This window comes from Equus caballus, chromosome 4, assembly GCF_041296265.1.
Source record: "Equus caballus isolate H_3958 breed thoroughbred chromosome 4, TB-T2T, whole genome shotgun sequence".
NCBI classification, from domain to species: domain Eukaryota; kingdom Metazoa; phylum Chordata; class Mammalia; order Perissodactyla; family Equidae; genus Equus; species Equus caballus.
Genome location: NC_091687.1, coordinates 68,795,355 through 68,817,370, shown reverse-complemented (window position 1 = coordinate 68,817,370; position 22,016 = coordinate 68,795,355). Strand labels below are relative to the sequence as shown.

The window sequence follows — 22,016 nt, the reverse complement described above, 5'->3', positions numbered from 1 at the left end:
TAATCTGCTCCCCAGCATTCACAAAAATATACCCTCATTACGAAAGGAGTATGTGTTTATTGTAGAAAACCTAGAAAACTGAGAAAGGAATAGAAGAAAACCCTGTAACTCTGTCATCGTACCCCTCAGATATCTATGTATTTAATATATGTGTGTGTATTTACATAATTGGAATTATACTATTTATTATATACTGCAAAGTAAATATATATACACACACACGACATTGGAGTTATACTATTTATAATGTTGGCATTTAAATACCTTTTGTTAACTTCATTTTTAATGGTTGGATGGCAATTTTATTTTGTGTAAATCCGGACTTTCCAAGTTTGGCTGGGCTTCATAATCACCTGGGGAGCTTAAACATTGTTTGTATATTCCTGGGCTCTTTCCCACACATTATTGTGTCAGAGGTTCTAGGTTTAGAACTTTGCATTTTGACAAGCCTTCCTGGTGATTCGGACACAGCCCGGCCTGCTGTGACCCATTTTCAGAGCCACCGGTGTCCATGTGCTGTCATAGGCAGTCAGAAGTGGCACCAGGCCCAGGCCACTTGCAGCACATAGTGAGAGCAGAGGAGCCCGGCGAGGTCTGGCTGTCCGAGTTTCTTTCTAGCCTTCTCCTTGAGGTGATTGCAGCGTCGGCCTTCCAGAGTTGACATGGAAGAGAGGACTCCGGGAAAGAAGAAAAATCTATTGAAATGGATAAGGGCCTGGGTCTGCCCAAGTGTGATCTCATTTTCATAACTCCTCATATGACATACAGTCCATCCCTCAGTTCAGCTTTTCACCTTCTAACTAATACTGCCACAGACATCCTTTTTTTTCTTTGAGCATCTCTGATTATTTCTTTCATCCTTTTCAACTTTTTCCCGAGGGCCAGACCCTACTGTTATGTCTAGGTGTTGCTGTGAGGGGGCAACTGGCTTCCTGGCCAACTCCAGCTAAGTGGCTTCCTCACAGCCTCTCATACTCCCCTTGGGTGGTCAGCTCTAGCCCTACCACTGGTGGCTGAGCAGGTCTCTAAGCCCTTGCTAATACAAACATGCTCCCGGACCAGCAGCACTGGTCTCCTCTGGAAGCTTGTTAGAAATGCAGACTCTGAGGTTGAATCCAAACCTGTATTTTCACAAGATCCCAGGTGATTCTTAGACACGTGGAAGTTTGAGAAGCCCTATTCTAAGGGCTAACATCTTGCGAAGAGCATAGCTGCTTCCTCTGCCCGACACTGAAGGGACGAGATCAGAGGCTTCAAGTGCAGACTGGAGATCCTCAAGTTTAAGGTAAGGAGTCAAACCATCTCCAGGAGGGCTTCAAACCCCAGTGCTTCCTGGAGGACTCTAGGTGCGCCAACTCAAGCTCTTGGCAACACCTGGCTGCTATTGTTAAGGGAGAATAAAGACCAGTGGGGACAGTAGAACTGCAATCATTACTAAAAAGGCGAGGCTCCTAGCCACATTTGGAATGACAGGCCCAATTCTGTTTGGGAAATAAGCACAATGGCTCTTTATTCACCGGATGTTACAGGATTTCAATGGCAGGAACCAGACAGATGGGGCAGGGGATGGCTAAGAGACAAAATGCAATGCATTGTGTGTGGGCCATGCTTAGCCCAGCCCTGAAAGCCCCATTGTAACAGCCACTGTTCACACAGCCCCTGCCTGGGCCCTCCCACATTCCTCGGAAATACCACAGGCCTTGGACATGCTGAGATCTACTCATCTCTTCTCATGGAAAAAGGGTGAAGCTATAGTAAACTCTGATGGGGTCCAGGAGGGCTGGCGAGGAGGGAGATATGAAGCATAGGGCAAAGGATAGGTGGGACAGAAGGTGACAGTGAGGGTTAGTTAAGTCATAGACCGCAGCAATCAGAGAAGAGATGTTGGTAGCAGAATCAGTGAACATTGTAGTGAGACTTTGAGGGGAAGAGAGGGAGAAGAGGGTAGGTGAGGGCAAGGAAATGTCACCAAGTCCAAAACCCATACCCCACTATGGCTCTGTGGCCTAGGCATTTGGCGTACCCTCTCTGAGTCTCATTTTCTTCATCTGCAAAATGCAGACACTGACATTTGCCTCACGAGGGGATGTGACACTGAAATTAAATGAAATGAATTATAAGCAAGTCCCAGTGCATCACTTGGCACAAAAACCATGATTTGTAGTTCAGAAAGACATTGCTTTGGGATGTCTGTCAACTAACACACCTCCACCCCCAGCCCTGCCAGTTCCATCCCTAAGAAAGGTTCAGGCGTGATTCCCAAAAGCAATAATGGGGAAGGGGGAGGTAGGACTGGCGGCAGCTGGAAGACTACTGCAATTATCCTAGCAGTAGTTAATTACGGTCTGAGCTAAGGCAGGGGGTGTGGGAATGGAGAAAAGGCAGCGATTTTAAACAGGAACTGATGTCACCAAATCTGCATTTTAGAATAATCACTTTCAAGCACTATGAATGACTTGGCCTGTGTTTCCTCCCCTTGAATTATTCTATTGTGTCACTTGCATTGTTTTATTGTCCCGTCCCTGTGCGCTGATTTTTGTCTTCACCTGGTAATGAGGGGCACTTTCTCCCCTGCAGTTTGAGGGAGAGTCATTCAGGAACAGTTCTGCCTGCTACCAGACTGTGTCAGCCCTGTCTTGGAGGGTGGCAAGATGGGCAGTCTTCCTTCCTCCAATGGTCATTATGGGACTTGTTTCCTCTGAACCCAGCCCCTAAATGCTTAACGGAGTTCCTCAGGAGAGGTTGCTCTCGACCCTCTGCAGAGCCCCTGCTTCCTTTCAGAAGCTTGGTGTTGCAGACCTGGCGCCTCCGTGTTTGGGCCACCCCCATGCAGGCCTTTGGTGATTTGAGCCTGGGCAGCACCCCTTCCCCATCTGTATTATATTTTGACGGAGGACGACAAAGCAGCTCTGACATGTGTAAACTGAAGTCCATAGAGACCAGCTAAGGTGACAAACATGAGTGACCGATACCACAATATAGTAGTCATCCCCCCTTATCGGCCTGGAGACATGTTCCAAGATCCCCAGTGGATGCCTGAAATCACAGATAATACTGACCCTCTATATATATTATGTTTTTTCCTATACATACACACCTATGATGAAATTTAATTTATAAATTAGACACAGTAAGAGATTACCAATAACTAACAACAAAATAGAATGGTTATGACAACATACTGTAATAAAAGTTACCATGGATCTTAGCGACCTCAGCATACAAATTTTTTTCTTATTAAGTTGAGAACTTTTATCTTTTCACTTAAAGGAAGTACTTTATGACTTCTCTTTGGTATCGGAATCGCCAGCATCACTACTCTTGAGCTTTGGGGCCACTGTTAAGTAAAATAAGGGTTACCTGAACACAAGCACTGTGATACCCAGCAGTCAATGTGATAACCGAGAGGGCTACTCAATGACTAACAGCAGATACTGAATGCACTCGGGATACTCTGGGTAAAGGGGTGATTCACGTCCTGGGCGGGAAAAAGTGGGATGTCATGAGACTTCATCATGCTACTCAGAATGATGAGCAATTTCAAACTCATGAATTGCTTATTTCCGGAATTTTGCATTTAATGTTTTCAGACCATGGTTGACCAATGGTAAGTGAAACTGCAGAAAGCGAAACCATGGATAAGGGGGGACTACTGTACCCCAAGTTGCCTCTCTCCTGTGAGAACAAAGCTTGCCTGACTGGGTTATGCTGTGCTGCACCTAGCTCTTTTCATTACTGTGGGTTCTCTCTCACTCGTGCCAAGAGCAGGCTTACCCCACCCATCTGCTGGACAAGCGGAGATACTGCTAGGTTCCAGTGGCGGGCACCGCTAGGGTTTACGCTGGTTGTCGAGTGCACCTGTGTATTCTATCTCATTCCCTTCCCTTGACTTTGGGGATTACTCTGTGTTGAGGGATCCTCAACTCTCACTGGTCAGGGATGCTGAAATTCCCAGTCTCAATTTTCTCCCCATCCGGATCAGAGCTACTGAAGTCAGACTGAGGCAGAGACAGAGACTGAGAGGCCAGGCAGGCATAAGGGAGTGCTGTGGGGTGCTGGCTGGGGGTTGCTGCAGGATGCTGCACCTGGTCCCTCCTCAGCTGTCTAGTGAAAGAGGATAAGGGTTTCCAGACCCCTCCTCACTTTCACTTCCACATACCTCCTGGGCTTCTGAACCCGCCTTTCTCCTGCTGGCTCCCTGCTCTTAAAATAGTGGGAATTTAACAAGGGTTTATTTAATAACATTCTACTATGTATACTAGATTATTTGGTTCTTTGGATAGTTGAACTGTCAGTCTCAGAGTCATCTCATTTGATTTCCTCACTAATTTCTTTGTTTGGGGAGAGACTGAGATAATTCAATATATTATAGCTTCCCATTATAAATTTTAGAGATTGAAAGTTTTAAATAAAACTGACCGGGCTTTCTCCATTTGGGGTAGACGTACCTTGTTAGTTTATTCAGTCCACAGATTTTGGAATGCCTCCTTTTCACAACTGAATTCTCATTAAATGCGAGACTGTTTGGAACTTATCCTAGAACCCAGGCTGGGAACACTACCGCAAGGAGGCTGTTGAGCAGTGGGAGCCACTTACTTTATGATTTCTTAAGAGGTGTTGCTTCTTGGAGAAGTTCCACTAACATCTCCAATGACCCTTTTTGCATTTCCAGATCAAAATAATCATCATTGTTGCTCCTTGGTTGATGAGGGAACTCTCCAGCAAGAAAGATGGCACTCCTCCATAGCTATGACAGGTGTGGGTCATGGGGACTTGGATGTGTTTCTCCAATAGGACCTGAGACATTACTGGCAAGTGGGCATTGCCCCTAGGCCTGCATTCTTGGGGCTGATGAGCTCATCTGGCCTATTGCCTGTCTTCTGCAGCTCCTGGCTTTTGGGCCCCAAAAAGCCTCAAGCCTTTCCTGAAGATGGGGACAGGAGGTACACTGTGTGTCATCAAGTGCCAGGATCTCTTGTCTCATGTGGAGATCCGGGTCTCCCAATCTTCTCACCTGCCACTGTGCCATCCCCTCCAGAGGGTGGCTTGGGGCTAAGCTCTCTCACCAGTTCCTCCTCCAATTCACCCTGCTTTGGAGGTTGGGTTCACTAAGCCCCTAGGCTCTTGCAGCTCTGTCAGGACCACCGCCCCCTTTCTCGGGCACATCTTTTGGTCTCGATGATGGATGAGGGTTCTGGATTCCTGTTTTACTGCAGCCCATGTTTATGGGTTCTTGTACTTAAAGCCTCCTTAGGTTTACTTGGAAGGGTCTCACTTGGGTCTCAACACCTATAGTGGGAAGGAATCTGTCTCTTCCTTGATGGAAAGATGACAAGGTGGACAGGATTTAGTTCTACCCTTCTGAGCAGAAGAGAAAGTCAACTTATTTTTTGCCAGCACCATGATGTCCTTGAAGAAACCTCTCTTGTTTCCTCATGTAGCCTGGAGAATTCTTCAGTTTGGCATGGGTTTTGCTGTGGGTGACTTTTCCTTTATCCTAACCTCCGAACCTCATAGTAAACTAAAGAACATCACAAAGATTCACCTATTTTATTCTCCTTTCTTCCTAAGTAAAATAAAATAAAATAAAAACTATTTTTTATTCACAGTTTCTTCCAAAAGTTAGTAGCTCAAGGCATCTGACAGGAAGGTGGGAAGAGGACGAAGCTCATACGATCATGGTTTTCTAGGGGATAACTCATCATAGTCTGATAACACAATTATGGAAATGAATTGTCCTAGTCAGACAAGGCACAGTGATGCACTCAAGTCCGTTCAAGGAAAAGGGGCTTGTTACAAGGACAGATGTGGAAAGAACTGGACAACTGTCAGGATCCAAGATACCTCCATGGATGAGTTTCTCCAAACTGTGTTCTCTCTTTTTCTCTCCTCTCCTGTCTCTCTTTCCCCTCCTCTCTCCATTTGCATTTCTCTGCACGGCAGCACCATTGTTCTTTATCTGTCAACTTCCTTTGCTTATTCATGGGTCCTGCTGTCTTATGGGCTTGACATGGTCCATTGTGACCTCCCATTTGAATCCTCTGTCATGAACTTTGGGTTTCAATTCCCACTAACTGGCTGAGTCTCTTGGCCATTGTTTGCTGACCAGTCTATGGATGAGCCCCCATGGGTTGGGGGTCTACCTTGGCCTAATCTGCTTTGGCTTTTTAGGCCACATAGGACCAAATGTTGACCTAAGTATTAAGGGCTGTGCAGGAAAGTGTACCCCAGAAGGGACTGAGACTGTGGGCATAGCAAGCACACCAAAGCAGGCTCATGATAGCATTATTCCTAATATGGTGAGGATCTGGGCTTTTCTCTCTCCATTTCAAGTAAAGACAGGAGAAGGAAGGTGGTCCCCATGGCAGGAGGACTCTGGAAGTTGCTGAGAGCACAAACGTCCCGCAGAAACAGCCTGGTGATTCATGAGCAGGTGCCATCATTCTTAAAAAAAAAAAAAAAAGAACATGCCAGTGATCTCCTGTTATGTCTACTGAGAATGACCCTTTGTGGACTCTGGAATCTGGAGAGCAGATGGAGAGGGGGTCAAGAAGCACTGTTTCTTCTTTGGCTTTTACCCAACTTTGCCCAAAGAGGACTATTTGACTGGCCTTCCATGGGCTAGGCACAAGAGAGAAGCAAAGATAGCTCCTCTCTGTTTTCTACCTGTTAAGGAAGTTAGGAGGGGATATAGAAAATATATTTCTTGGGAAATTTCTTGGGAAAATGCTAACAGAATCTGTATTGGGAGCAAGGGAAAGATTGTTAGACATCAAAACAAGAGATGCACAAAAAGAAAACACATTTTTGTGGGGCAGATATTTCTTTTCACAAGGAGGCGTAATTTTCTTAGTCTCTGGAAAGAGGCTCCCTCACTGCTACCAGGTGGGGCTTAATCTGAGTAGTGTGAATGTGGGGAGACTATGTTGAGCACTCTCAGCTCAGCCCCACCCTCTTTCTCTCGGGCGTGGGCTGTCTGCAGGGTCAGAAGGTTTCTTCTGCTCCTCTGTCTCCCTGAGCAGCTAACTCCCTGCTCTAGGGAATACCTGTCCTGGGTCAGTGCTCCCAGGAAGTCAGTGGGTAGGTCAGGCAGGGTAGGCTAAGCACTGCAAGAAACAGCTTCTAGAAATTTAGTAGCTTCATCCTTTTCTAAGCCTTCAGAGTCTTCTCCATTCAGCTGGCAGCTGGGAGCGGGGAGGAGGGGAAGCATGAGAAACACTCGTGGCAAGTTTCTATGGATCGGGCTAGGAGAGTGAGCATAACTTTTCTTACAGTCCATTGGCCAAAACTTACATGACCAGAGTTAACTATAAGAGAGGCTGGGAAATATATAGGCAGTTGTGCCCGGGAGAAGGGGTGAATACAGATGTTGGTGAGCAGTTGCTGTATATGCCACAGTGGGGAAGGCTAATCCTAGAGTTCATTATTAGTCGGCTCTCTTGCCTGTAGGTACAAGCCACATTTATTAGTAATAAGGGTGTTGTTTTAATCTCGCTTCTGTCATCCTTTATTTTATAATCTGTTCAAAACCCTCATGGGGAAGAGAGAGGCTATTTCTGGAGCTCTCAACTCCAACATTTGGTGCATGGATGTGGAACATTGAGAAATAAAACATAGGAATTGAATAACAAATTGAGATGAGTTTTGGACTCTAATTTCCTTAAATCACAAGGGGAAGAGAATATGATTTTGGACTTTAAATCCTTTGGACTTTAATATCTTTGGATTTTAACTTAATTGTTGAATTTAATCATTGAACTTTAATTTCTTCTTAGAAAATTTATGATGAGCAGGGGTAGATATTCAAATTTGGAACCTCTTGTAATTGGTATTTTATTGCTGGAGTATCTTAATGTCATTTAATTTCATTGTAGAACATATAATGGTCTATATTTAGAGTGATCACATAATTTGCCACCCAAACTAGGATAGTTTTGAGAGAGAAAGGAGACTATTAATAATTATGCTGGGACAACAGGCTTAAACCTGGATGGTTCTGGGTGAACTGGTATGTATGGTCACTCTAGTTATGTTAGACAATGTGGAAGGACATAATTATGAAAGAGAAACGGAATAGAGAATGAATTTCCAGCAATGTAATAGATTTAATTAATGAAGATTTTCTAATCCACATAAAAGCTCTCTGGGGATCAATTCTCACTTGTCCACCAGTGGTCCCTGGAGGATCCACAAAGGAGCCACCAGTCAGGGGCCATCCTGTCAGGGAAAGAGGAACCATAGAAGGTATTTCCGGTAGAGCGGACTCAATGAAGGGAACTGGGTGCACAGGTGTTGGAGGACTGAAAGAAGTAAAAGGAAGAGTAACATAGAGATTAATAACTGCAGGAAGCTGCTACCAGTCCCAAGACTGGGGAACAAAAGTAAAGAGGTGAAATTATCCGAGTTCAGAGGAGGGCCCCCAAGGCAGATGCTGGGATTCCTGGGGCAATCTCCACGCAAGAAGGAGAGATGTGGCCTGGATGCTGCTAGTAACTCGGAGGAGATGGTGAGGCTGGTGCTTGGCGGACAGGAAAGAAGTCCCATATATTCCCCAAATTGTGTTCTTCCTTCTAATCTCTTGCCCAATCCCCTTTGGCAAACCCTGCCTAATTGGAAACATCTGTCAAAGGAGTCTGGGAAATGTGGTCTGCAGAGTCCCAGCCCCGGCATCAAGAATGGAGTCAAAGAGTGGGTTGGAACTGAGAAAGGGGAGGGACATAAAGGGCCTGGATGAAGTGGACGGCAGTGGGAGAGTGCCTGATGTGGGAGGAGCAGAAAGGTCTTGATAGAACTTCTGATCTCCTCCTCTGAGGATCGCCATGCCCCTGGCTGCCTACAGGCTTCATAATTAAGCACAAACAAATTGAGAACACAGTAGGGGAAAGTCAATGGATGCTTCTTATCCGTTCCTGATGTTTCCTTTCCTGTGGAGATGTCACATTCCAAACTTCTATTTGCCCTTCAATCACCCAAGGAAAGAGGAATGGCCTAATCTGCATCATGAGTTTGGGGAGAATAAACTGGGCATGCTCAGCTCAGCCTTCCTCTTCTCTTGGGTGCAGGCTGCTTGCAGGAAGCTGGTATTCTCTCTGCCCCTCCATCTGTCAATCTTACTAGTTCACTCATAAAACTAATATTTATTGATGCCTACTTTATTCCAGACACTGTTCTGGTCCTGGGGATACAACAGTGAACAAAACAAAGATCCCTGTCTCGTGGGACATACACGCAATGAACAATAAACCTAACCAGTAAGTACGTTACAAAGGACATTGGAAGGGGAAAATGCTAGTGCAAAGAAAAACAGAGAGCCATGAGGGGGATCAGGATTGCTGGGTTGGCAGTTGCTCTACTAAGCACCATGGTCTGGGTTGTAATACATTATACAAGGCCTCACTTAGCAAGTGCATTTGAGCAAACGAGGGGTGTTATTTCTCACCCACACTCACAATCCTAACAAACACCGTAGCTTTTGAGATGAATATGGACCATTCTGTTCCTCAGTGCAAGTAATCACTGATCCCCGGTCCTGGACACACCCTGAGCGACTGGTAGGAGTAGCACCACAGGCTCCGGCCCCTAGCAGAGGCGGGTTTAATCACCACGTTCCCCTGCTGAGGTGTTGTCTGGAGCAAAGCCTCGATCAGGTTTGCCTATAATTGGTGCTTTAACCAGCTTTGCAAACAGATGCATGTGGTCCTTCAGCCTGCCCACCGCCCCCTCCTCAGCTTAGCATCCAAGACAGCAGCGTTACAGCAATGGCTAATGCTGTTGGCAAACAAATGAACACGCTGTTTTTCTTTAAGGCAGTGGGCCTCAAAGAGTGGGCCAGGTGGGTGGAGGGCCATGTCTTTGAGACCCTTCAGTGGGGGGTCTGTGAGGTCAAAACTATTTTCACAGCAGTACCAGGATGTTATTTGCCTTTTTCATTTTCATTCCCTCTTGTGTGCAGTGGAATTTTCCAGAGGTTACATGGCATGTAATAGCACAACAGATTGAGTGCAGAAGCAGATTAAAATAATCCTTTTTTTCTAACTACATATTTGTGTGAAGCCTGATTTTCTTTATATATTTCCATCAAAACAACATATTGTAGCAGATTGAAGGCAGAAGATATGAAAATCCAGCTGTCTGCTATTAAACCAAACTTAGACAGATTTGCAAAAAGTTAAAACAATGTCACTTTTCTCTTGAAATTTTTTTTGGAGGGAAACATACTTGATTTACATATAATAAATATTTAAGTTAATATCTAATGAGTTTATTATTATTTGTAAATGAATCCATATATAACTGTTAAACATTTTCTCAGTTTTAATCATCAATGCAGTAATGGGTACATCCACGTAAACAAGCATAAAGGGGTCCTGAGACCAATGAGAGGTAAGAAAGGCTGCTCTCGAGGGCTTTCGTGTGGTCTCACCTCTGCAGGTTGTTACAGCCCCCAAAACACCTCTTCAGAGGCATCCTTCCTTCTTCCCAGACATCACGTAAACACATGGCCACACCTCCCAACTTGACTCTCTTATATGTATCTACACGCCCGCAGAACTTCTTTAGATTAAGATCTATCCTCGTGGGGGAAAAATGCATTTAATCCAGAGTGGAAAGAAGAAGAGATTAGAGATGTCCTGGGTTTACCTAACAGATATCTGGAGAGTTGCAAGATGATAAAGTTGGACTCTTAGAAGAACACATTGGTCCTCAGGTTGGATCCAGGGCAGCTGGACGGAGGTAAGCGAAGAGAGCCTGCACACTTGCTGGCCCTGTGGAACTTGGGCTCCTAAATACCAGCCCACTGAAGAGATGCACCAGGACCCTTTGCACCGGAATCACCTGAGTTGCTTGCTATACATACAGATTTCCAGGCTCTACCCAGAACCCAATGAATTGGAATCTCTGGATCTGGGGATCTAGAAATCTGTACTTCCTTTTTTAACTTCTTGGGTGATTCTGTGGTGCAGCCAGGTTTGGGGCCATTTGATCAGCCTCCTTAAAGTCTGTCAGGTAGTTATGTGTGAGTTACATGCTGCTGGCTCCAAATAGTTCTCCCAGCTGCCTACTGTGGCCCAAATACGTATCTTTGGTGATTAGTTCTTTGGGGGTTAGGGCAGCACCCCCTCCAGTGGCCCCTGTTTACATGCAAATCCTCTCCTGAGAAATGCTGCATTCAGCTGCCCGCTGGGAGTGACATCTTTGCAGGTGCATTACAAACCTGCTGTACCATGAGGGCTGAGGAAGGGCAGAAAGGATGGAGACAAGGGAGAGGAGACTCTTTGGAAGGACTTGGAGGTGGGAGGCCAAGAGAAAAGCTTAAGGACTCCAGGCCCCCTCAACACGGAAGAAGAGAACAGAAGATGGATATCCATTTCTGCTGAACTGGCTCCCATAGTTTTGTGGAAGAGCCAAGATGTTTCTGCGGATTTTGAAAAATGTTGGCATCAATATTCCTGTTACTGGATGCTAGTGATACATGTTGGCTCCAAATGCAGAAAAGGAACCCAGAAGGATCTTTCAGCCAACTCTGCTGTTTCTTGTATGTAACTGAGACCTAATTGATCACCTCCCTGTTTCCAGTCTGGCTCCCTTCTCTGGCGCTGCTTCCAGAATAATCGTTCTAAAAGCCTTTTTAAAAATATAGTTTTAGAAACTCTTTTTATTGTGAAATATAACACACACTCATAATAGTGCACAAAACGTAAATATGTAGCTTAATGAGTAATTAGATAGTGAACACCCTTGTAACTGCCACCCAGATCAGGAAATAGAAACTTGCCAGTCACTCTTCTGTGTGCCCACTCCCAAACGCAGCTCTCTCCCTCCCCACAAAGTGCCCCAGGTCTTGGCCTTTCTAGAAAGTAACTGCTTTGCTTTGCTTTGGCGTTTTATCACCTAGATGTGCATCCTAAACACAATAGTATAGTTTTGGCTGGCTTTGAATTGTAAATAAATGAATCATATAGTGGCCTTTGATATCTGTCTTGTCTACTTTCACACCGCGTTTTTAAAGATCTTTTCACGTTGTGGCAAGCAGCTGTGTGGTTTTTTCCCCATTTTTGTTGATGTCAAGTATTCCATTGTGTGAAATATACCATAATCTATTTTTATCTATTCTACTGTTGAGGGGCATTTTTTTTGGCCTCAGTTGGGTTCTTACAATCAATACTATTATGAATATTCTTTCACATATATCATGGTGCACAGAATTACACTCTTCTGTAGTATGTGTACTCAGGAATGAAATGTCAAGGTCATAGGGTATAGGAATCCTTAATTTTACTAGTTAAAGGCACATAATTTTCCAGAAAGTTTGTACTAATTATTCACCCACCAGAACAGAATGAGAACTTCTGATTCTCCACATCCTCACCACCACATGCTATTGTGATATTTATGCCAATCTAGTGGGTGCATAATGGTATCTCACAGTGGTTTAATTTACTTTTCTCTGACTTTTAATGAGATTAAACACCTTTTCATATGTTTATTGGCCATTTGGATAACCTCTTTTCTGATGTCAAGTCTTGCCCGTTTTTCTGTCTTTTAGTCTCTTTTCTTACTGATTTGCATACATTTTTATATATTCTAAATACTAGATCTTAGTCAGTTGTATGAGGTACGAATATCATTTCCCACTCTACAGCTTGCCTTTTCACCCTTTTTATGATGTCTTTTGATGAGCAGAGTTTCTAATTTTAAGTGATCAAATTTATCAATCTTTTCCTTTGTGAGCAGTGGTTTTTGTGTTTTGATTGAGAACTCTTTCCCTGTTCAGAGATCTTAAAGATATTCTCCTATATTATTTCTTCAAGCTTGTTTTGTCTTATGCAGTTAGATCCATAATCTACCTGAAACTGATTTTGCATACAATCCACTAGGCTATCATTTTAATTTCTTCCCATGTAAACACCCAATTGTCCTAGCATCATGTATTGAAAAGAACACCTTTTCTCCATTCCTCCACAATGCTACCGCTGAAATAAATCAAGTTTTCTTATATCCGGGCATTATTTTCTGGATTCTTTTCCTGTTTTATTTGCTAATTTGTCTACTCTGGAGACAATACCACAAGCTTTATTATTATGGCTTTATGATAAGGTTTGGCATCTGGTTGATCAAACTTTCCCATCTTTTTCTTCTTAGTCAAGAGCGTCTTGGCTATTCTTAGCCCTTTGCATTTTCACATAAATTTTTAGAGGCACCTAGTCAAGTCCTACAAAATTTCTGTTGGAGCTTTGAGTGTCATTGTATTAATCTTAGAGATCAATTGGAGAAGAACTGATAATTTTATGATATTCAATCTTCAAACAATAATCATGATATTTTTATTTCTACATTTAATTAGTCCTTCTTTAATATCTCTCAATAGTATTACGGTTTCTCTGTGTTGATTCACACCTTTTATGAGTTTATTTCTAAGAACACCATCTTTTGAGGCTATTGCAAATAATAATTTAAAAAATTTAATTTTCTATTTGTTGCTGCTATGTGGAAATGAAATAGATTTTTGCATGTTGATTTTGTATCTTGCAACCTTACTAAACTTTATGATTCATTCTAATTATTTATCTGTATATTATTTTGGATATTCCACTGTGCATTTATACCAATACTGTTGGTTTATATTATTCATTACCAATCCTTATACCTTTTATCTATTTGTTTTGCTTGCTTTACTGCATTGCCTGGGATCTCAGTACAGAGTTGAAGAAAAGTGATGATGCTGCCATTCTTCACTCATTCTTTATTTCAAAGGGGACACCTTCAAAGTTTCATCATTAGGTCTTTTGGTACATAACTTTAGAGTTAGGAATTTCTTTCTATCTCAAGTTTGTGAAAATCTTTTATCATGTCTGGATGTCAAATAATTCTATCAAACATTTTTCCTGTATCTATTAAGTTGATAATACATTGGTTTTTTTTAAATCCTGTAATCTATTAGTGTAACGAATTATTTGAGTGGCTTTCTAACATTAAGCCAACTTTGCAGTCTTGGAATAAATGCAACTTGGTCACATGTTTTTGTCTTTTTATATTTTGCTGAATTTGGTTTGCTAATATATATGTATATTTTTTTTTTCCTGAGGAAGATTCCTCCTGAGCTAACATCTGTACCTATCTTCCTCTATTTTATGTATGGGTTGCTGCCACAGCATGGCTGCTGACAAGTGGTGTAGCTCCATGCCCGGGAACCAAACCTGGGCTGGCAAAGCAGAGCACACTGAACTTAACCACTAGGCCACGGGGCCAGCCCCTGTGAATATTTCATTTGGAATTTTTGTATTTATTTTCATGACAAATGTTGACTTGTAATTTTCCTTTTTGTAACGTCTTTGTAGGGTTTTGGTGTTAAGGTTTTTTGGTCTCATAAATAATTTTAAAAGTCTTCATTTTTCTAGTCTCCCAAGGAGTGTATAAAATTGGTGTTGCTTTATACATAAATTGTGGTAGAATTGACCAATGAAGGTGTATTATTTCCTTAGTAGTAATGGTAATACTCAGATTTTCTATTTCTTCTTATGTTAATAATAGGAAGTTGGCCCATTTATCTATATTTTCAGTTTGTTTTGTGATAAACTGGGTCATAATATCCTCTTATTATCTCTTTATTGACTCCAGGACCTACAGTGATAGCCTTAGGGGAAAAAACAAGATACTGCTGGGGCCGCCCAGTGGCGCAGTTGTTAAGTTTGCGGGTTCCGTTTCAGCGGCCTGGGGTTCGCTGGTTTGGATCCTGGATGTGTACATGATGGCGAGGCTTGGCAAACTATGCTGTGGCAGGCGTCCCACATATAAAGTAGAGGAAGATGGGCACGAATGTTAGCTCAGGGCCAGTCTTCCTCAGCAAAAGGAGGAGGATTGGCAGCAGATGTTAGCTCAGGGCTAATCTCCCTCAAAAAAAAAGAAAAGATACTGCTTATTTGTATCCGTTTTTTTTTTTTTCCCTTGACCAGTCTCACCAGAGGTTTATTAATTTTATTATTTTTTCCAAGAGCAGAATTTTATCTTATTGAGCCTTTTAAATTATATGTTTGTTTTCTATTTCATTAATTTTCCTTTTACTTATTATTTTCTTCCTTATATATCCTTTGGATTTACTTTGGTGAATCTTTAGAACTTCATGACAGGTGATTTGTTCATTGACTTTAAATTCTTCTTTTCCTTTAAGCATTATTTTATGTGTATCCCACACATTTGATATATAATTCCATTGTCATTCAATACAACTGTTTTCTAATTTCTATATGCTTTCTTATTTGACCGTAAGTTATTAAGAAGTATATTTCCTAATTTCCAAACACATGGGAATTTTCTAGTTATATTCCTGCTCTTGAGTTCTAGCATAATTGCACTGAGGTTGGAGAAACTAGACTGTATGAGCCCAGTCTTCCGAAAGTTTTGAAGCTTGTGTTTTGGCCTGGCATGTAGTAGGCTTTTGTAACTGTGTCACGTGCGCTGGAAGAGACTGTTTATTTTGGGATGGTCGTGTAAGTGTTCTGCCTGTGTTATTTGTGTTGTTCAAATTATCCAGATTATTCCTAATTTTTTGTCTGCCTCAATGACTAGAATTAAGTATGATAAAATTTCCTGCTATGGCTGTGGATTTATCTATTGGTTTGTAGTTTTGACAACTTTTAAAACACATATTTTGAGGCCATGTTGTTAATTGCACAGAAATTTAGAATTATTATATCATGCTATTGAACTAAAACATTTATCATTTGAAGTATCCCTATTTAACTCTAACTGATGATTTTGCCCTAAAGTTTATTTAGTCTTTATTAATACAGTCTCACTGGCTTTCTTTTGGTATTGTTTCCATGGAATGCCTTGGCCCATTCTTTTACTTTCAAACTTTCTGTATCTTTGTGTTTTAGGCATGTCTTTTCTAAACAACAGACAGTTGGCTTTTTTTTTTTTTTTTTAAAGATTTAATTTTTTCCTTTTTCTCCCCAAAGCCCCCCGGTACATAGTTGTACATTCTCTGTTGTGGGTCCTTCCAGTTGTGGCACGTGAGACGCTGCCTCAGCATGGTCCGATGAGCAGTGCCATGTCCCCGCCCAGGATTCGAACCAACGAAACACTGGGCCGCCTGCAGCGGAGCGCGCGAACTCAACCACTCAGTCACGGGGCCAGCCCCCAGACAGTTGGCTTTTTTAAAAAATCCAGTGTGACAATCTTTGATTATTAACTGGAGCATTTAATCTGCTTACATTTATTACAGTTACTGAGATAGTTGGATAAAGAACCCATCATCTTCCTGTGTGCTTTCTATCTGCCCAGCCATTCACGTTCCTGTTTCTCTCTTTTTTTGCCTTCTTTTGGACTGTGTGAGTGATTTTATTATTCAGTTTCCTTTGTCTTTTAGTTGGAAGTTATGTACTTCTTCATTTCCATTATTTTAGTGATTACAACATGCATTCTTGAAATTACAACACACGTTCTTGGTGTAGCCAGCCCTGGTGGTCTAGTGGTTAAGATTCGGTGCTTTCACTGCCTTGGGCTGGGCTAATTCCTGGTCAGGGAACCACACCACCTGTCTGTTGCTTGTCAGACTGTAGTGGCTGCATGTTGCTATGATATTGAAAGCTATGCCACTTGTATTTCAAATTCCAGCAGGGTCATCCATGGTGGACAGGTTTCAGCAGAGCTTCCAAACTAAGACAGACTGGGAAGAAGGGCCTGATCCCCACTTCCAAAAAAATTGGCCCTGGAAGTCCTATGGATAGCAGCAGAGCGTTGTCTGATATAGTGCCAGAAGGTGAGAGAAGGGCACAAAAAGACAAGACAGGGTTCTGCTCCACAGGGTCGCTAGGAGTCGAAATTGACTCAACTGCACTAACAATTTTTTGGTGTATCAATGTCTAATGGTAACCTATATTCTATCATCATCCCAGGTAATTCAAAAACTTTTAAACAACTTAACTACATCTGTCTTCCTCTAGACTTACATGCTATTGTTGTGTGTATGAATATCAGTACTGAATCACCTCCTTGGAACTCCTTAGGGGGTCCCTGAGCAGTCTGAAAACCATGAGTCTAGAAGATCCAAGCCTCCAACCACTTTAACATTCTAGAAGCATGGAATTGCACTTTTCAAATGTTAATTGCACCAGCCTTGTTGTGGATAATGCATCCTTAAAATGCAATGGCAGAGAAATGAGACATGGGTTTTTCATGTTTCCAAAAGCAAGGAGGTTGGCACTTACACAGTTACAACCATCTCCTTTCAATCAAATGCAATTGAAAAGCTGCAGGAATATTGGTAAATCTGCATAAAAATGAGGCATATTCAAAAGATTGTAAAAGAACTGTAGTTGCCTGCATGTCTATAGCTTACTTAAGATGATTCTAGAAGAGCGGAATCACTTTATTTCCTGCTAAAATAGTTTTGTTTTCCTGTTTCCTCAGCAGAGCCAGGATTTGGTCCCTTTCCACACTGTGGATGCGGGAGGAAGAGCAAAGTCCTTTCTGTATATGTGTAGATAGAGTGGTCCAGATGAAGTGAGGAACAAGTTCAAGCTGCATGTTTGTTTCCTTTAAAAGGGATACTTTGTTTTCTCACGATTAATCACAAATTAAAGCCATTAAAAAGGTGTTACCACTTTCTGGGGAAAAAAGGTGGGAAATGTTGCTTGGTGAAATTAAACTTCAATTACATTATGCTTCACACAAGCCATGAAATCAGAGAAATTTTTACCATTCACATTTATTTTAGTTCAGTAAAGTGGAAATACTTTTTTTCTATAGCGCAGCTGAATATATTAAGCACACCTACTCTGGTTATGCTAAATCTTCACCTATACCTGAAGCTCTGTGACAACGTAACCGTAGACCTCTCTGACATCTTGGTGTGGGAAGTAAGTATCTGTACTTTGTATAGCAACCTGTTGACTTCTCTGACCCCACTTGGGCTTCCAAGGCTACAAACAGTGACATCACAACACTACGCTTCTCATTGTTCCCAAGAGCTCCAACTGTATTTCTCAGTTGGGAAATGATGTTTCTCTGACTTCAAAGTGATAGTTGGGGAAGTTACACCTTCTAAAGGGCAAATGACTCAGCACTGAGTCACTGAGTCACAGGTCCCCTGGGGAAAGAAGTCCAAAAGCTCTGACTCTCTGCATGCAATTTAGGCCAATTCAATCTCAGAACCTGTATCTGTAAAGAACTCACAAGACCCTCTGCTCTGGTGTCTTATTTTGTTCCCATCTTACAGGTGAGCCAGTTGATGCCCAGAGACATTAAATGATTTGTCCAAGGCCATAAGACAAGTAATTTCCAGTGTTCTCACAATTTTTAAACCATGTTTCTTCAAGCTCAGCAAATACATGGAAATGGGGATTCCAGAATCCACACCAATATATACAGCAAGTTTCATTTTAATGGCAGCTTATCCTGCAGCAACCTGTACCATTCTTTTACTGATCTCCAGTCTTCTCAGGGAATAAGGGATACAGCATTCCAACAAATACAAAACCACATTCACAGCTCCTAAAGAGCATAAAGCCCCTCACTCGAGTCTCTCTTTAACTTTTGGAATCTATTGATGGATGAGGTAGGCATGTAATGTCTTCTGCAGACCAGAACTTGACAGAAGTTGAAAGCATCTGTCAAGGGAACCCAGGCCTCCTGTTTTGCCATCTAGGACACTCGCCAGATTTTGCTGTTAATTGGCTCCCATGCAGGCAGCTATTTTAGCAATGATTCTGTAGGTCTTTTGTGGCACATCTTGATTTAAAGTACTTCTCAGCCACTCAAAGCTTCCAGGGTGGCTCTAATGGGACAGAGAGTGAAGCAGCCTTCAAAACTGTTATGTAGACATCAAACTAGATTATTCAGGCTGCTCAAATTCAGAGAATAATTCTCAGAGAAATGGTGACTGAGGAGTCTAATCTCTGCCTAAGGAGAGACTTTCCCTAAGGTCAGATGGAATTGAAAAGAGAGTTTATGGAAAAATTGCCACTGTGACCTTAAACATGTAGTCTCTGGGTTGACACCATAATGAGGAATGGAGTGCTATTAAAATACACTGCACATTTTAATGACTCTGCTAGCAGTAGGCCAAAAAAAAAAAGGGTTTAAGCTCAGAATAATTCTGGGAAGGAGGATTTTGCCAAGGAGATTTTAATGTCAAGAACGTATGTGAGGCTAAAAATAAGGAGCTCAGGCGCATCCCAGAGCCGTGGGTGGGGATGTATATATAATCAAATTAAATTATTACACTTCCACTTATGGAAAAATCCAACGGTAAAAATTGACTAGAAAACATTTAGTCATATTTCACTTGGATTATGCTTATAAATACCAAACTCCAGACTTGTCAAAATAAGCCCACTTGTGCTTCCCGGGCGAGGTGTGAGATAGACAAGGGCTGCGACGTGCAAAAACGATAAAGAGCTTAGAGAAACCTCATGCCTGGAAAAGCCACAGGAATTCAGCTTCTAACTAAGATAAGGCTCAAAGAGTTCAAAGGGGAAGAAGTGTCCCTGAGGTGTGAGGAATGGAGCCCAGAGTGGCCCAAATGTTGAATGCAAAGGGAGGAGCCTTTGGAGAGCCTTAAAGACATATGAGACCCAGGTCCCAACTCTCAGAGACTAGAGGTCTGGGGCCCATGACTTCTTAGCACTATTTCTTTTCCTATCAGAGAAAGTTCCTCTCAATTTTTACCTTGCTCTGGAGGGCCAGCAGTTGTGATTGTTCCACAAATCATTTGTTGATACAAAGGAATTGTGAGGTTGACTGCTGCCAACATACCCATCTGCAAACCAAGGCCATCTGCAGAGGAGATGGAAAGCGCCAATGCCTGGAAATGAATTTGTTGGCATTTCAAGGACAAACATCTTCTTGGCTACAACTACTGAACCTCCAATCCAGAAATGGGGGGGAAATTTAGGTCTCGGTAAGTCTTTCATTTACTTCTTAAATTGTAAGTAGAAGACTCATATACAACCATGCTTTTTCAGTCCCCTCTGCTTGCCCAAGACTGGACCACGTGGGCCAGTGATGCCTCTGTCCATTAGGCTCTGGTGCTGACCACTGGAAAAAAGAGCTGGGAGTGGTGGGGAAGGAGGGGGCATCTTTCCTGGCTGGCATGAGTAGTTGGTGATGTCATATTGGCTGATACTTGCTAATGAAGGTGACACACACTCATTAGGATGTTTGCCTTGTACATCCCCCAGGTGATGAAAGGAGTAGGGTGGAGAAGTCGGCTCAGGCTTCATGCACATGCCCAAGGTGGTGACAAGGACCCAGGAGAGCTGATGGGGTTCAGCCAGCACTACCACTCCCCCAGGGTCTAGATGAATTCTGGCTTGGACAGAACCTGCATCTCGTGCCTCTCGGTTCTCTCCTGGTATGTCATTCTGGAATCCTGTGATCTTTGGTCCCTAAAGAAAGAATAAAACAGGAAGGGAAAATCATTTGATGATGAAAAGGGAAATAGAGATGTTAAGAGATAATAGTTACGGAGAATATATTAAGGATCAGACACTGTTTTAAGCACTTGACATGTAATATGCCCCATCTTCTTCCCCAGTACTCACAGTCCTCCTTCCCACTGGTCAGCACCAGAGCCCAATGGACAGAGACATCACTGCCCAAGAGGTAGGCACTGCTATTAGCCGCATTTTACAAGTGAGGAAACTGAGGTTTATGGAAGTTAAATAATTTGCCCAAGGTCACACGGAACTATGAATCAGCAGTGGCAGGACTTCGGCGACTGGCATCAAACCCAAGACTTAAACCATTCTGCTATTCTATCTTCTATGGATTTCTCCCCTTACTCCCTGTAGCTTGTGTAGGGAGACAGCTGAAAAACAGCCAAATGACTGAGTAGTGGGAGGGATCTAATTTCAGCTCTGCTACTAATTTTTCAAATAACCTCAATAATATCACTTAACTTTATGAGCCTCAATTTGTTTATGTGTAAAATGGTAATAACGCTCTGAGTCCTGCCATCACCACAGCCTTGTATTGAGGCAACTCATAAGGAGAAGCTTTGAACAAAAGAGAGGTCTTTTATAGGTGACCTGATTAAGACGGTTGCTATAGGAGGTGATGTAGTATTGGAGAAAGAGCAGGGGCCTGGGTTTGAATTTGTCACACTAGCGGGATCTTTCTGACCCTCAAGTGTCTCACCTATAACCTGCCAAGGGCTCCGGAATGAGGAAGATGAATGTAGGAGTGGGAGTGTAGTGGCCATCAGTGTGTCTGGCCCAGGCAGAAGTGCCCCTTACCCACAAGGGAAACAAATGGAGCTGCTGAAGACACAGTAGATGAGGGGGTTGATGGCGCTGTTCAAGGCTGGCAGGTTCTGAATGATCACAGAGGCGTAGAATCGTTCCTTGGTGTCTGGAAGGAGGCTGAAGTTGTCCAAAATGTCGAAGAGGAAGTACGGACTCCAACAGCAGATGAAGGCTGAGGAGAGGAGAGTCATTAGCACCACAGTGGGCCACAGCCCAGGGGGCTTTCTGAGTTGACCCTGATGGGAGCTTCAACTAGGAGATTCCTTTGCACCTGGGATCTCAGGGATATTTAGAACATTAATATCATGTGTTGACATTAATGCCATGTTTGTTTAAACACACACACGCACACATATACACATACAAATGTCCACATCCCACAAACACATTTCTAAAATTGACTAAATTTCCTGGAGCTCTCTATCTGTGAAGGGAGGGTCTGATTTGACTGTCATGACTCTATTGAAAGCCTGGGAACTGCTTGGTGTGGCCTTAGCTTCTCGTCCCACACAGTGCAGAAGCAAACCAGCAAAACCCTTTGGAAACTCTATGGGAAAAGACAGAACAGATAACATTTCAATCAGATAGTGACCCCTGGTTTTAGGGTATGGCAAGGGGAAAGCATTGTACCTAATATTTTCAGAGCACAGACTGGCTAATCACAGTGTTCTCAATTTTTTTTTTCCCAAGTCAGCCACTTCAGAAAACACCCACCCTATACTTCTCTCCAAATCAATTGATGTGTGTGAGACCCTGATTCTGTTTAGC

General features: G+C 42.7%; 1 protein-coding gene and 1 long non-coding RNA gene across 4 annotated transcripts in view; one reads left to right on the top strand and one right to left on the bottom strand.

Annotated features, from left to right (window-relative positions):
* The first annotated feature begins 435 nt into the window (after positions 1-435).
* Positions 436-22,016, top strand: part of LOC138923800 (uncharacterized) — a 29,363-nt gene continuing 7,782 nt past the window's right edge. The window contains exons 1-6 of one of the 3 annotated variants that reach the window (XR_011437929.1): positions 436-1,285; positions 9,162-9,251; positions 17,752-17,861; positions 18,221-19,903; positions 20,184-20,356; positions 20,540-20,607. This is a non-coding gene — a long non-coding RNA (uncharacterized lncRNA). Of the gene's footprint in view, positions 1,286-9,161; positions 9,252-17,751; positions 17,862-18,220; positions 19,904-20,183; positions 20,357-20,539; positions 20,608-22,016 lie in introns of those variants that run through there. The other 2 variants (XR_011437931.1, XR_011437930.1) reach the window with 2 other exon arrangements.
* Positions 18,368-22,016, bottom strand: part of NPSR1 (neuropeptide S receptor 1) — a 152,750-nt gene continuing 149,101 nt past the window's right edge. The window contains exons 8-9 of the mRNA XM_001501056.6: positions 21,240-21,420; positions 18,368-20,390 (exon numbers count right to left, since the gene is read on the bottom strand). Of these exons, the coding sequence (XP_001501106.2) occupies positions 20,300-20,390; positions 21,240-21,420 (272 nt within the window). The 3' untranslated portion in view covers positions 18,368-20,299. The remainder of the gene's footprint in view (positions 20,391-21,239; positions 21,421-22,016) is intronic.